Source organism: Quercus lobata, chromosome 3 (assembly GCF_001633185.2).
Source record: "Quercus lobata isolate SW786 chromosome 3, ValleyOak3.0 Primary Assembly, whole genome shotgun sequence".
Lineage (NCBI taxonomy): Eukaryota > Viridiplantae > Streptophyta > Magnoliopsida > Fagales > Fagaceae > Quercus > Quercus lobata.
In genome coordinates this window covers 37,153,939-37,168,286 of record NC_044906.1, presented here as the reverse complement: position 1 = coordinate 37,168,286, position 14,348 = coordinate 37,153,939, and the positions used below count along the sequence as shown (strand labels likewise).

General features: G+C 31.0%; 1 protein-coding gene across 1 annotated transcript; it reads left to right on the top strand.

Moving 5' to 3' along the window:
- The first annotated feature begins 1,718 nt into the window (after positions 1-1,718).
- Positions 1,719-10,065, top strand: LOC115979358 (MACPF domain-containing protein At1g14780-like). Its single transcript, XM_031101381.1, has 8 exons — positions 1,719-2,232; positions 2,359-2,600; positions 6,332-6,524; positions 6,654-6,728; positions 7,196-7,379; positions 8,355-8,524; positions 8,619-8,683; positions 8,902-10,065. The coding sequence occupies exons 1-8, from the start codon at positions 1,897-1,899 to the stop codon at positions 9,515-9,517; spliced, it is 1,881 nt and encodes a 626-aa protein (XP_030957241.1). The 5' UTR covers positions 1,719-1,896; the 3' UTR covers positions 9,518-10,065.
- Positions 10,066-14,348: the final 4,283 nt, after the last annotated feature.

Sequence of the window (14,348 nt, the reverse complement as noted above, 5' to 3'; positions counted from 1 at the left end):
CAATTATTCTGAAAAAAATTGCAAAAATTACACTGTTGCTATCGTTAACATTACCCAATCTCTTGGAAGCAGCGGGACTTTTAGCAAGAGATAAATTAAAAAAAGCATTGTCCTTCCAAATATGAAATTTTTGTAGGTAAAGTACTTAGACAAGCAATGCGAAAAGTCAAGTCCTCTCCTTGTGAGCATAAAAAATAACAATAATAAGAAAAACTGAAAGCTGTAGTTAATTAACTCACAGCATCACTCAAATACTAGTTATATATTAAATTATTAATAATAATTTTATAATATTTAATTATGCTCTACTCTCCCTCCATTCAAATTGATCCATATAGTCAAATACTATTATTATTTTTAGATAGGTTAAGTATTATTTTTAATACTGGTAAAAGTAATGCTAAAAATACAAACTTTTTTACAAAATATTTTACGAACTGTTAATATGGTTAGTAGTTATTAGTAAATAAAAAAGTGATGTTAATGGTAGGCCTAAATAAAAACCAATAAAAAGTTAGTTACATCAACGATTTATAAAAATGTTGTAAAATAGTTTGTGTCTATAGCATTAATTTATTGATAAAGGTGGATGTTCACACTTGCACTTCAATCATCATAATACATTTTTTGCTAAAATATTATTTTGGTTCCTTAACTTTATCGAAAATTTGTTTTTCATTCCTTAATTATTAAAAATGTTTCTCTTTCTTTCTTTCTTTAAATTTTACAAAAGATCTTTCAAAAAAAAAAAAAAATCCATAAACTATTATAAAAGTTCATTTTTGGCCTATATTTTTGTCTCTAAACTATTAATAAAACTCTTTACAAAGTTTAGGAGCAAAAAAAAAAAAAAAAAGAAAAAAAGAAAAAAACTTTTTAAAGTTTAGGAACATAAAATAATTTTTTGGTAAAATTTAGTGACCAAAACAATATTTTATCATACAACATTTACGAGACTTACATACTTACAGGTTTCTTTTTGTTTTAGCTAGGGTTCAACTTGCTTTAATGGTTTAAAATATTAATTTTTTTTGTTTCTAAAATTGAAAAATAATTTTATTTTTGACTTCTATATAATTTTTAAATAATATAAGTTAATAAAAATAAACTCATGGAAAGTAACAAACTTAGGGAATGTTTGGTATATGTGTTTGAAAACATGTATGAAAATACGTGTGGTTGAAAAAATATATAAAAATATGTATAATGTTATTTAAAAATTGAAAATATGTGTTTGAGTGGCGTACTATACACCCCTTAACATCGAACAAAAGGACAGTTGGATTTTAATGAAACCACAGGAAGCTTATTAGTTTCAGCCACATTAGATTTTGAATTATGTGGTATTCACGTATTGCCCTTGCCCGTTCTAAGTTCTCAGTTGACGTTCAGCTTTTGCCAATGCCATATCTGTCAATCTTATCTTCCTTACCACAAAAAAATGCCGACCTTATATTGTCCTTTTATCCCATTTGCCTCATGTGAAACGAAAGTGAGGCACGTTCATTGTTGAAACTAGAGTTTCTTTTTTAGAACTCTGTTTTCTAGCGTAATCCGTCAGCGATTGGCAATTATCTTCACATAGATCGATCATTTTTTTCTTTGCCATTTAGGTATTTACTGTCAGTCATAAGAGTAGTGACAAAAAACTGTGGCACAAGAGTTTTGTGTCCATGGAATGGATTCTCTCTATTGAAAGTTGGAAAAATTGACACCAAATAGTCATAACCAAAAAAATCAATATAAAGAGAGATCGACTACGGTCAAAGTTAATGTGATCAAATCATATACCCAGTGAAACTTCCTAGACGTGTTAATACGTTTTCACATTCTCTCTTGAAAACGTACTTATCATGATATAATAAATTAATTTTGAAAACGTACCAATTCTTGACAATGTCAAATCACAACCCTTATCTTTCACCTATATTATTGCCACCAAATACGAACACTAAAGGAAAAGAGAGAGAGAGAGAGAGAGAGAGAGAGATTGATATGGGTGAAGAAATAGTGAAGAGAGCTCTAAACAGCTTAGGTAGAGGATTCGACTTAACTTCAGATTTCAGGCTCAATTTTTGCAAAGGCAAAGGAAGATTGGTCCGTCTCAATGAATCACAAAAAACACAACTTCAAGTCCCTGGTTTTGGCACCTTCAATGATGTCTCAATTGATATCAAATGTGACAAAGGCGATCGAACTAGATATCAATCTGACATCCTCAGCTTCAATCAGGTATACATATATTCTTATTACCGTTCTTATAATTAACCAATAAGAACAAAAAAAAAAAAAAAAAAAAAAAAAAAAGCATGGATTTTGCTAATTTTATCATTGTTGTTATTATGGTTGATGGTGTAGATGTCAGAATTTTTCAACCAAAGTTCTGAAGTTCCTGGGAAAATCCCATCCGGTTGTTTCAATGCCATGTTTGGTTTCCAAAGTGGTTCGTGGGCAACTGATGCAGGCAATACTAAGTTCTTGGGTCTTGATGGTTTCTTTATCACACTATTCAATGTTCATATTGATCGATACCCACTCGCTCTCTCCGATGAAGTTCGTGATGCAGTTCCGACAGCATGGGATCCCTGTGCTCTTGCCAGGTAATGTACGTATTATTTTATCTATTCTAATTTCCAAGATAGTTATTTAGCATACTCTGTTAATTTGAAGTTTGGTTTCATTTCCATGTAAAACTTACACGGAAGAAGATACAGAACTGACACATGTCCTAAAATGATCACGAGTTATTTGTGTCCTATCCTCCACATGCAAATTTGTTGGATTGGGTTCACTACTTTTTAACTTTTAAGATTCAGTGCTTTTGTTCTGCTTTTGCTTTTTAAGGTACAAACTAATTAAATTGAAATACTTTTTCCCAGAAGTAAGAACAATGACCAAAACACGAATTGTTTGTTTTCAGACAAAGAGAACAACGAATTGTGAATGAAAGATGGTGGAAGTTTGAAGCAAAACTTGGGTCAAAACACGAATATTTAGTCGATGTCGGATTAGAATTCTTCATGAACCAAATTCTGAACCTGTTCACATTTTTGTTTTTTGGTTGGGTCCTTAAAATAATTAGGCACGTATCTTTACTTTGCTTACCAATACCGACAAAAACTGGTTCAAAGTTGGACAAAACGCCAATCCGCAAATACCATTGGGCCCATACAAAGTACCATTCTCCGTCAAGTGGGTGAAAGTTTAGAATTTAGATAGTGTGTATTTGCATTTTGCCATTTAGGCTCTATTATTCAACTAAAGCTACGTTTGGTTTCTCAAAAAAAAAAAAAAAAAGCTACGTTTGGGTTCTGCTGGAACTGAAACGTTTGCGTCTACGTTTTGATTTTTTTTTTTTTTTTTTTTTTTCACGCGTTTTTGAGACTTGCGGCTACTGTTTATGCACTGTTCAATGAACAGTAGCTGCAAAGTTGGACTTTTTAAACTTTTTCAGCCAATCAGTGCACATCGTATATTGTTCATGGATCCACAAATTTCACTTTTCAGCAATTTTTTCATTAAAAATGGGTCTCACGTTACTATTTACACATTTAAAAATTATTTTGTTACAGTGTTTTTCAGTTTTCAGTTTTCAGCTGTATCCAAACCAACCCTTAGTTGAGAATCTAACTGAATAATTAAATTAACAACCATACAGTTGAATAGTGAGCGAGTATCATATTCGAAACTTAGGATACGTAGTTTTTATCAAGAGATTGCGACAATATATCTACTCTTTGTTTAGTCATTATATTATTATTATTATTATTTTATTATTTTTATTTTTAATGAGAACCAAAAGGACTCTTTGATCATGTTCTATGTCGACATTATCTATCTCTTTTATTTTTATTTTTATTTTTTAAGAAATAATCAAACAAACAAACAAAAGAGAAAGAATGATGTTCTAAACTTCTAGTACAAAAACGCATTATTCTATCTTGACTTTTCTAACAATAATACTACAAATATCATAACATTTTCACAACTTATTGATGCGGCATATTATGATTAATACAATATCATTTTTTATTGGAACTACTACATATATCACTTTTGTTGTACATCGAATATAATTTATGATGTCAATAATTGAAATATATTGTATCATAAAACTTATTACTTTGTGTGCTTTTTTTGGACTTTCTAAACACACCTAATCTTTTAATTCATTTTTCCTTTGTAAACCCGGAAAAAAAAAAAGTATACATTTTGATGAATCTTCTTGACATATGAGATAGGAAGAGAAATAGACGAAACCACCCATAGAGACCATGTCAATAAGACAACTCATACGCATGCTAGTCATAATGATCAAATAATAATAGAAATAATAGCATGGCTAATCATTTGGTACACACAATTTTCTAACTTCTATCAGTAACGTAGACATTTATCTTATTTGACCAATAATTATTAATTATAAATTAGAATTAGTCCATAGTAGTTTAGTAAAATGTCAATAATTATCAACCACGTTAGGAATTAGCTGTCTGGACAGGTTGAATGATCTTTGTTTACATGATATAATAGCATAAAATTGAGATAGAACATCTACAGTTTGGAGGTGTTTGATTTGGAAAAACGTTTTGAATGTAGAGAGAGTTGGTCACCCAAATAGAAAAATGATTAAAAAAAAAGTCTAATGTAGACAGTCACTAGGATTTTATTCATATTTAATAGATAAATTATAGGCTTATTAGTTGGCTCTTTGTTTAGTTTATGCTTTATTAAGCTGTAGAGAGATAATGTGTAATATGAAAATCATTGACTTCCAAGACTATTTCAACATGGATTGTAAGCCTGCTCAATTAAAATTGGAAGTTATAAAAGTTGTGACATTGTCAAGGAGCTCATTTTCAATAAACTAGAGCTTAAGTTATGTGCAATCTTATTATTTTAATTCATTGGGTTTTCAATTAAGTTTTGCCACCTCAACAGTGTGTGTGAATGGCCAATACACATTTAAGCTCATTTTGGAGAATGAGAAATTGGGATATGTTCTTTGCTCTTGAGGATGAAACCCAAAAAAATGTGTTTGTCTGGGTCATTAAAAATGATTTTGGTTTCACCAAGTTGTTTTATATTTTGTTTTTAGAATATTGTTTTATGCTGAAACGGACCTAACATAATTTTAGGTACATAATTGGAATTGAACTAAAATTAAGGAAAAATGTGTCACTATTGTGGATTGGAAGCGGATTAATTGGAGTGCAAAATTACAATCCTCTCCCTCTGGGGATATTCTACTGCGTTGGCTGCTGTTTGGTGACAATCAAATTAAATATTAATTGGACATTCATTTGCCAAATTTCCAGAATGTCAAAAAGAAAAAACTCTCTCTCTCTCTCTCTCTCTCTCTCTAATGAACTATTCTAAAAAATAAATAAACAAATGGAGTGAACTCTAGTGAATTGTGGAGTTGGTGTGTTTAAGTTTTAGTTTTTTTTTTTTGGTCATCGTTTTTTTTAATGCAGTGTTCACAGTTATTTAAGAGTTTGACTATTCTCTCACCAAATAATAACAAGGAAAGATTCTTTGGGAGTGGTTCCAAAATGCTAGTTATGAGTTTCGAATTCAAAATTTCAAGAATCTTATGAACCTTTGACTAGACCAATCCTTTGGGATTTATACCCTAGTTTAATTTATATGTTTGATTACTCATGAGATGCTAAATAGATTACTCATGAGATGCTAAATATGATTTTCTTTTTGGATCTCATCCATCCAAACTGGTAGAATAGTGTCATATAAAAAAAAATTGGAGTGAACTCTAGCTATTGAAATGGAGTCGTCGTGTTTTAAACCCCAGTGAACTTTTTTTTTATTAAATTTATTTATTTTTCTTAAATATAAGTGTTTAGAGTTATTTAAGAGTTTGACTATTCTTTCAAGTATACATCGGATAATTACATGGAAGGATTTCTTAGGGCCAGGTGGTTCCAAATGATTGGTTATGGGTTTTGAACCCAAAATCTCATGAGGTTTTGAGAATCATTGTTAGGCCAACCCTAATTTAACTTATATGTTGGATTACTGAGCTGCTAAATATGCTTTTCTTTTTTGAACTTTTCCCTCCAAACTGGTAGAACAATGTCATTCTTAAAAAAATCACACATACAACATGTTTAATTAATTCAAGACAGCTTAATTAGAATGTGTAAGGGCTACTTAACTGGATAGGTTGGCCACAATAAGGTATAATGCATGGTATCCTTTACATAGTTATCTATAGGGTGGACTGCATGGTTTCCTTTACTTACATTTAATTATCTAGATTTAGATAGTTAATATTTTTATTTTATTTTTTAATTTTAATAAATTTTCACAGATTCATTGAGAAATATGGAACCCACATAATTGTGGGGTTGAGCATTGGTGGCCAAGATGTAGTGTTAGTTAAGCAGGATACGTCTTCGGAGTTGGGGCCAACACAGCTCAAAAATCACTTGGATAAGCTTGGAGATCAGCTGTTTACTGGGACATGCAATTTCTCCCCGCTGAACTCCAAAATTAAAGAGAAGGTTCTAATTTTTGTCTCCCACCAATAGAACATTATCATCACAATTTCATTTTTTTTTTTTGTTTCGGTTTTGAATTTTAATCTTGTCAAAATGGGTGCTTACACAATAATTTTCTTAAACTAATTGCAGGCACCGCAGGCTTTCAATGTCTTTGTTACCCAACCTGTTGCTTTCAATAGCTTCTCATCCGTCAATACAAAAGATGTAGGTCCAGTTATTCCACGAATATCCTTTAATAATTGTTTGAAAACAATGATGAAATACATGAATAATGATAGTACAAGAATCACCAAACTACATTAATCAATTTGATGACGAAAGAAAAACCAAAACATAAATGCTTTTTAGCACAAAGTAGACAGTACCTATTTCTAGGTACCAGGTGCATTTCGCTATAACATGTAACAATGTTAGAAATACCATACATTTTACTAAATAAATATTATAAACTTTTGTGTCATTAAGCATAAAAAATTTATACAAATATTTATTTATTATGTTATTGGAATAGTACTAATTGCCAAGAACATGATAATTCAACTGGTTAATACCTCATCATCTTTGCGAGTAAAGATAAACTACCAATATGTCATTGCTTTTCTATACAACGCTGGATTATTAATATTATCAATTTATCATAATATTAACATTGAAGTAGATGGCTTTTGCAGGGAATCACTGTTATATGTTACAAGAAGGGAGGTGATCCATCGGTCTCAAGCCATTGCGAGTGGCTTTTAACAGTTCCATCAATGCCAGACGCAATTCAGTTCAGCTTCATCCCCATAACTTCTCTTCTTAGAGGTGTTCCTGGCAAAGGTTTTTTATCCCATGCCATCAACCTCTATCTTCGATGTAAGTCTTCAACTCTCTCTCAATCGTCCTTTTAAAGCAAACCCTACATTTTGGGTTGTTAAACTGAAAAGGCCACAGGCCCACAGTCCAGAAAATCTGGGCCTAACCGATATAGAGCTCATAGGGAAGTTGGTTAGTACATTATTGTATGCACGATCAACTTATCCAAACCACTTGAGTTGGTATTTTTTTATTAAAAAAATATATAATATAGACACAATAATTATTTCACAATTATTAAGGTGATAGATTGTAATTAGTGTAACATCACTTGCCACATGAATCACCCTAACTACATTATTATTGTACACTAATCACACCGTGTAGTAAAATTTGTCGCGGTTTAGATTTACTATTTAGAAAAAGAAAACTTTTTTTTTTTTTTTTAAATTTTTTTTAGCCAAAACAAAAAAAATGTTTAGAGAATGCACAAGACATTAATATCTTGACATGTCATGGATCGAGTTGAATTAGGTTGTTGCTCAACCTGACCACGTTAAATGTTAAAACGTCCATGTGTGGTGGTTGGGTACAATCGAGATCGAAAATGGGGGACACGTGATGGGCGACGATGATTGGAAAGGGGAAAATATTTTTATATCTCCACCAAATCTAGGTGGAGATCTCTAGATCTAGAACCTCCTCGAATGCCTCCATTAGGTTGGTTGGTTGTGTCGAATTTTTGTGTGTGAAAATCAGCAAAAAAAGTAGTCAAGAACTAGGTTAAATCGGGAATTGATCTTTTTTCGGTTTTTTGATCGTTCTGGTTTTTTAAAACCATGATAATAGGCTCTCTACCATCTTAAAACACCATGAACCTTTGTCTTCTTCATTTTTTTTTCCTATAATACAATAATACTAATTGATAATTAATGACTTATTGAACTTTGTAGATTTCATTTCTCGTTCATTTTTTCCCCTATTCTTTTTTCCTTATGCTGTTCATCTAATTCTTGTCCTTTATTTTGGCTTTAGATAAACCTCCTATCAGTGATTTACAGTACTTTCTTGACTTCCAATCACACAAGATTTGGGCTCCCATTCACAACGACCTCCCACTGTCTTCTGTCACAAATAGGGCTGCTCCATCATCGATCCTCCACTTTAACTTGATGGGTCCTAAGCTATATGTAAACCCTAATCAGGTACTTTCTTCCTTCACGTGCAATATTATGTCAAGTAATTTTATGTATCATAACTAGGGTCTAGGAATCTAATTGGTATGCCATGACTCAACAGGTTACCGTTGGGAAGAGACCTGTCACAGGGATGCGCTTGTATCTAGAGGGCATGAAATGCAACAGGTAAATGTAAATGTTAGTTTGATATTCATTTTCCTTCTCAATAATTCAATAGTAAGTTATATCAATTTTCACAAAAGTTAAAGATAATAATTTTTTAACGATGAATGATAAAATGGTGATAATCTTATATGAGAATCAATAATAGCTTACCAATTTAGTGGTTATGAAAAGTTTTGTGATCCATACTTGATATTGATTAGAAATGACCTGTATCTCAGGTTGGCCATACATTTGCAACATCTATCAAATACTCCAATGATGCTTGATAACAAGATAGACGAAACATCAATATGGCGAGGATCAGAAGATATTGCCGATGATCGATACTTTGAAGCAATACAGAGAAAAAAGTTTTCCCATATAAGCACAGCGCCAGTTAAATATGACTCTGGTTGGACCTCTAACGAAGATGTTGCCTTTATTGTTACAGGAGCTCAACTTCTTGTAAAGAAACACGACTCAAAAAATGTCCTTCATCTTAGACTCTTGTTCTCTAAGGTGTCGGATGCTTTCATTGTGCAATCAAGTTGGACACAAGTATCTTCTGGTTTTTCCCAAAAGTCCAGTCTTTTCTCTGCTATAAGTACTTCAATTTCGGGCAGCCCGTTGAAAGAGAAACAACCAGCTGTGGTGGTGGATTCTGGTGTGTTTCCTACAGGGCCTCCAGTGTCAGTACAAGCACAAAAGCTTCTAAAATTTATAGATATGTCACAGTTATGTAAAGGTCCACAGGATAGTCCTGGGCATTGGTTAGTCACTGGAGCAAGGCTGCAATTGGAGAAGGGTAAGATATGTTTACATGTTAAGTTCTCGTTATTGAACATTTGTTCATGACAAAAGAAGATATAATCAAATTAAGAGGAAAACACATCCAATTTTACACTCAATTTTACAACATGCTGAAGTAGTCAATTGTTAATGGTAAATAATAAGTGATAGGTCTATATAAACAGTAAACATTAGTGGGCAAATAATCTTGACTTCTCACAATTGACCTTGTCAGCATGTTGTGAAATTGAAAATAAAATTGGGTGTATCCTAGATATATTCGGATAAAAGGTTATGTGGGAATGCGATGAGAAGCCTAATTACAACAATTGTAGTGTCACGTGAGTAGGAAAGTGGAGCACTAAACCTTCAATGTCCTCATCAAAAAGAAATGCAAGTAATGTCACATGTACAAAAGTACAAGGTACATGCTTTCTTAAAGTAGAGGCCCCGGTGGTTGTCACACGACTCACACCCATTGCAAACTAAGCTTGTATAGAAATTCGATAGTCTTCGGCCAAATTGTGAACACATTTAATTATGTGAAACACTGACAATCATTAATGTACATTCTGATTATTTTTTGGTTCTTTTTTCGTTCAATTCGTTTTTGATCCCTGTAATTTCACCAATATTATAAAAAGATTTTACATTTGTGAATTTTCTTGTGTTCAAAATTTTTATTATCATCCAATTAATAATGGACAATAGTTTCATTAACAGCAAACAATGATGTATTCACCAAAAGCATTGTAACTCAATTGAAATATTTTTGAGAGAATATGTTTAGACCCCTTAAACCAGATTGTTTAACCTAATATATTAACCAAGTGATTACTTAGATTAATTTTCAGATATAGGTTAAAACAAATAAATTATATCATGCAAAGATGTGGAAAAGTAAATAATACCATGATATGATTACCCAGGAAAACCAATGAAACTAACCCGTTTCAAGATAAAAACCTGGAGAGTATTTGACCTAACTATCCTCAAGGTAAACCAAATTTACTATAAGAGAATCGAAATTTTTACAAAAGATTTAATCCTAAATCTAATGCTACCTCATGTAGTAATTTACTAACACGACCACGTGCAAGTTCCAAATCCACAAACTCCACTTCTTGGATTGACACCAACACAAGCACCCTTGCATGTGACTTTGAGATCCCACTCAAAAGTTTCAGCAACACAAACTCTCTAGTTTTTACTCCAAGACCACCCTTGAAAGTTTAAATCATCAACTATTGTTGATCTTGTTGCAACAACTTCAAATCTACCGGATCTAATGATATGAGAATGATTTCCGGTAGTGACTTTGATAGAGGAAGGCACAATATCTTTTAGATCTCACAAGAGCACCTCCAAAGTCTCTCAAAAACTCTGAAAACATAGTTAGAGTTTTCCTTTTTATGTTAGAAGTGTTTCACTTGAAACCCAAAACATTTAGGTAGAGTTTGGGTTGAAATAGAATTCTACAGAAATTTCATGTCTACGATTTTCGATTGATCGGATCTAAATTTCAATTGGTCAGATTTCACAGAATTTGAATTCTTCTTTCTGTAGTTTGTATGTTCTTATGTTCTGACTTGTAACACCTTGAGCATTGTCTAATCAAATCTATAGATCTAGGAATCTATATTTAGACAAGTTTATGATCACGGTTTGCCAATTGTTCTAAAGTTTTAGAACCTAACAATTTTGGTACAATTGAAATATATTGATGTTTTGAGTGGAGAAATCTAGGGTTTAAATTTCCAACTTCCTTAACTATCAAATTATCAACCAAAAAAAAAAAAAAGTAATAAGAAAATAATGGTGTATTCAGCTCCAATCTTTGTCAAGGCTCATTTAGTGCAGTAGTGTGTAAGGATATGGGGCTTACTCTGTTAACATTTATAAAGATTCAGAGAAAAGCACTACTCATTTTTATGTTATATTTCAAAAGGATTAGTCTAGTTATAATTAAGGCTCTTTGTAATGGTTAATAAAATTTAGACCACCTCATTATATACCTGATGTAAGACTCATTAAATGCCCACACAACACAACACAACACAAATTCAATTAATATTTAATCAATTTGGGGCATTACATCAATACTTTGAGGCAATGAAAGTATATTTTCCTCACTAGTTGTAGGGGAAGAGTTTGTGCATTGGTGAAGAAGGAAAAAGCAACAGCTTTTCTTGCAGGGAATCGTCCGCCTTGGGTTTGGGGGCTGATCACCACCTTGACTCGGTTCTCAACAAAGGTATGTTTTGAATTGAAGATTGAAATAAAAACACAAGTCAAGAGATATTGAGTAACCTGATTAATGGAAAGCCCAAATGATTCTTTTCTGGGAGTGAGGCATTTTATTATTTTTGGGATAATTACAGTAAACTCACCTATGGTATGGCTCGTGAGGAAAAGTTTCAATAGTTTGTGTTTTTGATCCGTGTTATGTTCTAATTTGTATTAAAAATGTGTTTCTCTAACGTCAGAGGGTGAGGTGGGTAATGGAGAGCAAACAGATTGAAGTTCACGTGGGCAAAGTGTAAATGATTAAACCACGGGTAAGCAAAATGAAAACGGGTCATACCGCAAGTGAGTTTACTGTAATTATTCCTATTTATTTATAAAACAAGTGTCACTTTTTGCATAAAATTTCTCTGCCACAGTAAAGATCTCTTTAGATAATTTCTATATTATTCAATGTGATTTTTACAGGGATGTAGAGCCTCCTCTACTATTCAATGTGATTTATAGGTCCATGAATGTCATTTAAGTAATCTATATATATAATAATAGGTGAAGTTATAAGAGAAATTCAAATTAGAATTCTAATTTTGCGTCATATGTTCTAAATTATTTATTCTTAAAGAGTTTTATTTCTTGATTTTAGAATCAAATGTCAGACTATATCATAAATATTCATTTAAGTGAGTTATTAAGTACAAAAACTAAAAAGTCTAAAATAAATGAATTGTAAAAAAAAAAAAAGTGCTTCATAATAATTTTTTAAAAATGGATAATTTACATTTTATATCTAATAATATTCTTACAAAAGTTTTTAAAGAGTTAACAAAATATAAAAATGACTATCAATAGCATTTGAATTATATATATATATATATATATATGAATTATATTATGCATTTTCTTTTCGAGAGTTTCAATTTATAGCGTCCGCTCCTAATTATATTACGCATCTTATTATATATCTTTAAGTGTATTAATATATATGCATGGAGTTACAAGCTAGTCTCTAACGATGATCATGTTGTCAATATACAGAAGGAGAAGAATAGTGCCACTGTTTGTGCAACGAATGACATGGGCAAAACCATATATATGTATAGGAATTAAAGGTATACCCAAGGAAAGAAACTGTGGATGCGGAAAATAAATTCCCACAGATTATAATCAAGTAGGCATATCATCTCAATAATTTAATAAAATAAATAGTAAGCATTTGATCTTGATCAAACGTGCATGTGCTATGTGTGTAAACTCTCTCATGTTCGTAAATTTTCTCAAATATTTTATTTATTGTTGCTGTGTTATCTATATATATATATATATATATATATATATATAACCGAAACCTCTGAAACTCTCACAATTTTTAACGTTAGCACAATATTTAAATATATATTTTTTAAATTATCATTTTATTTAAATAAAATTATTTTTGTTTAGTTCAAACTTAACTAGAAGTGAAACTCTATATCTCTAACAAGTTCAACTTAAACTCAAACTCATCATTATCATTTTTTTAAAATAAAATTATTTTTTTAATCAAAATTTAATAAGGAGTGAAACTCTATCACTTTAACAAGTCCAACTTAAACTCAAACTCAAACGTTGATAATCTATATAAAAACAAAAATTATGATAGGTCTAAAAAAAGTGAGACTAACGTTGAAAAAAAAGATACTCACATTGATAATTGTGGGTTTGGTTTTTGGGTTGAAATTTCTACTAATTATTTTTTTTTATTGTACATGGCAAATAAAACATCTTTATTTTTTTGGAGAAAAATCAAAGATGCAACCTATGTCTTTTAGCCTAGGGAACGATAAATTTTTATTCGGTATGTTATATATAAATTTGTTGAATTTGGTTTGGTTTTGAAGTAGAATTTGAGAATTCTATAAATTTTGAAGTTTTAAGTCTTTAGGTTTTTGGTATTTGCATCTCAGTAGGTTGATCTTAATTTTTCACCTTAAATGCTTTTTATTTAGGTTCATGTGATTTTTGGTTTTCTTATTAAAAGCTATGATTTTTGGTTGATTAATTATTTGTTTGGATTAATTTCAATTAATTATTTGTATGGATTCAACATATATAAAAGATAATGGAATCAAGTATTATAATTTTGATATTGATTCATGTTTTGAATTGTCTATATTGTTATTACTACGAGAAAGTCATATTGTTACTCAAATTTGAAACTTGGTATCTGTCTTCCTCATATCATAGTCTTTGTTTATATATTTGCAGTTTTATTAGTTTTGAGTGTGTGTGTGTGTATAACTATTAAGAGTTTTGCTTTATTAATTTAAGAATCGTAAATTATTTTGTAGGTTTCAGTAACTATGCACTTGCAACTCAATAACGTTCAATGTTAGACAATACTTCTAAACTATGGAAAAGTATAGAAATTAAATATTTCTTCATTAAAAAAAAAAAAAAAAATACTAACTAGCAAAATGTCTATTTACTCATTGTTGGATTTTTATTTTCAGAGTTAATAGTTTTTCCGTGTATTGCACGGGTTAGCGACTATTTTTATATAACCGACAAAGAGTTTTTGTAAAGGGGTAAGTCTCAAAACATAAACTGTATAAAAAAATGAAGAAGATGCATGGTAGCGAGTTTGAGACACTTTTGAGAATGCATTAGCCGCAAG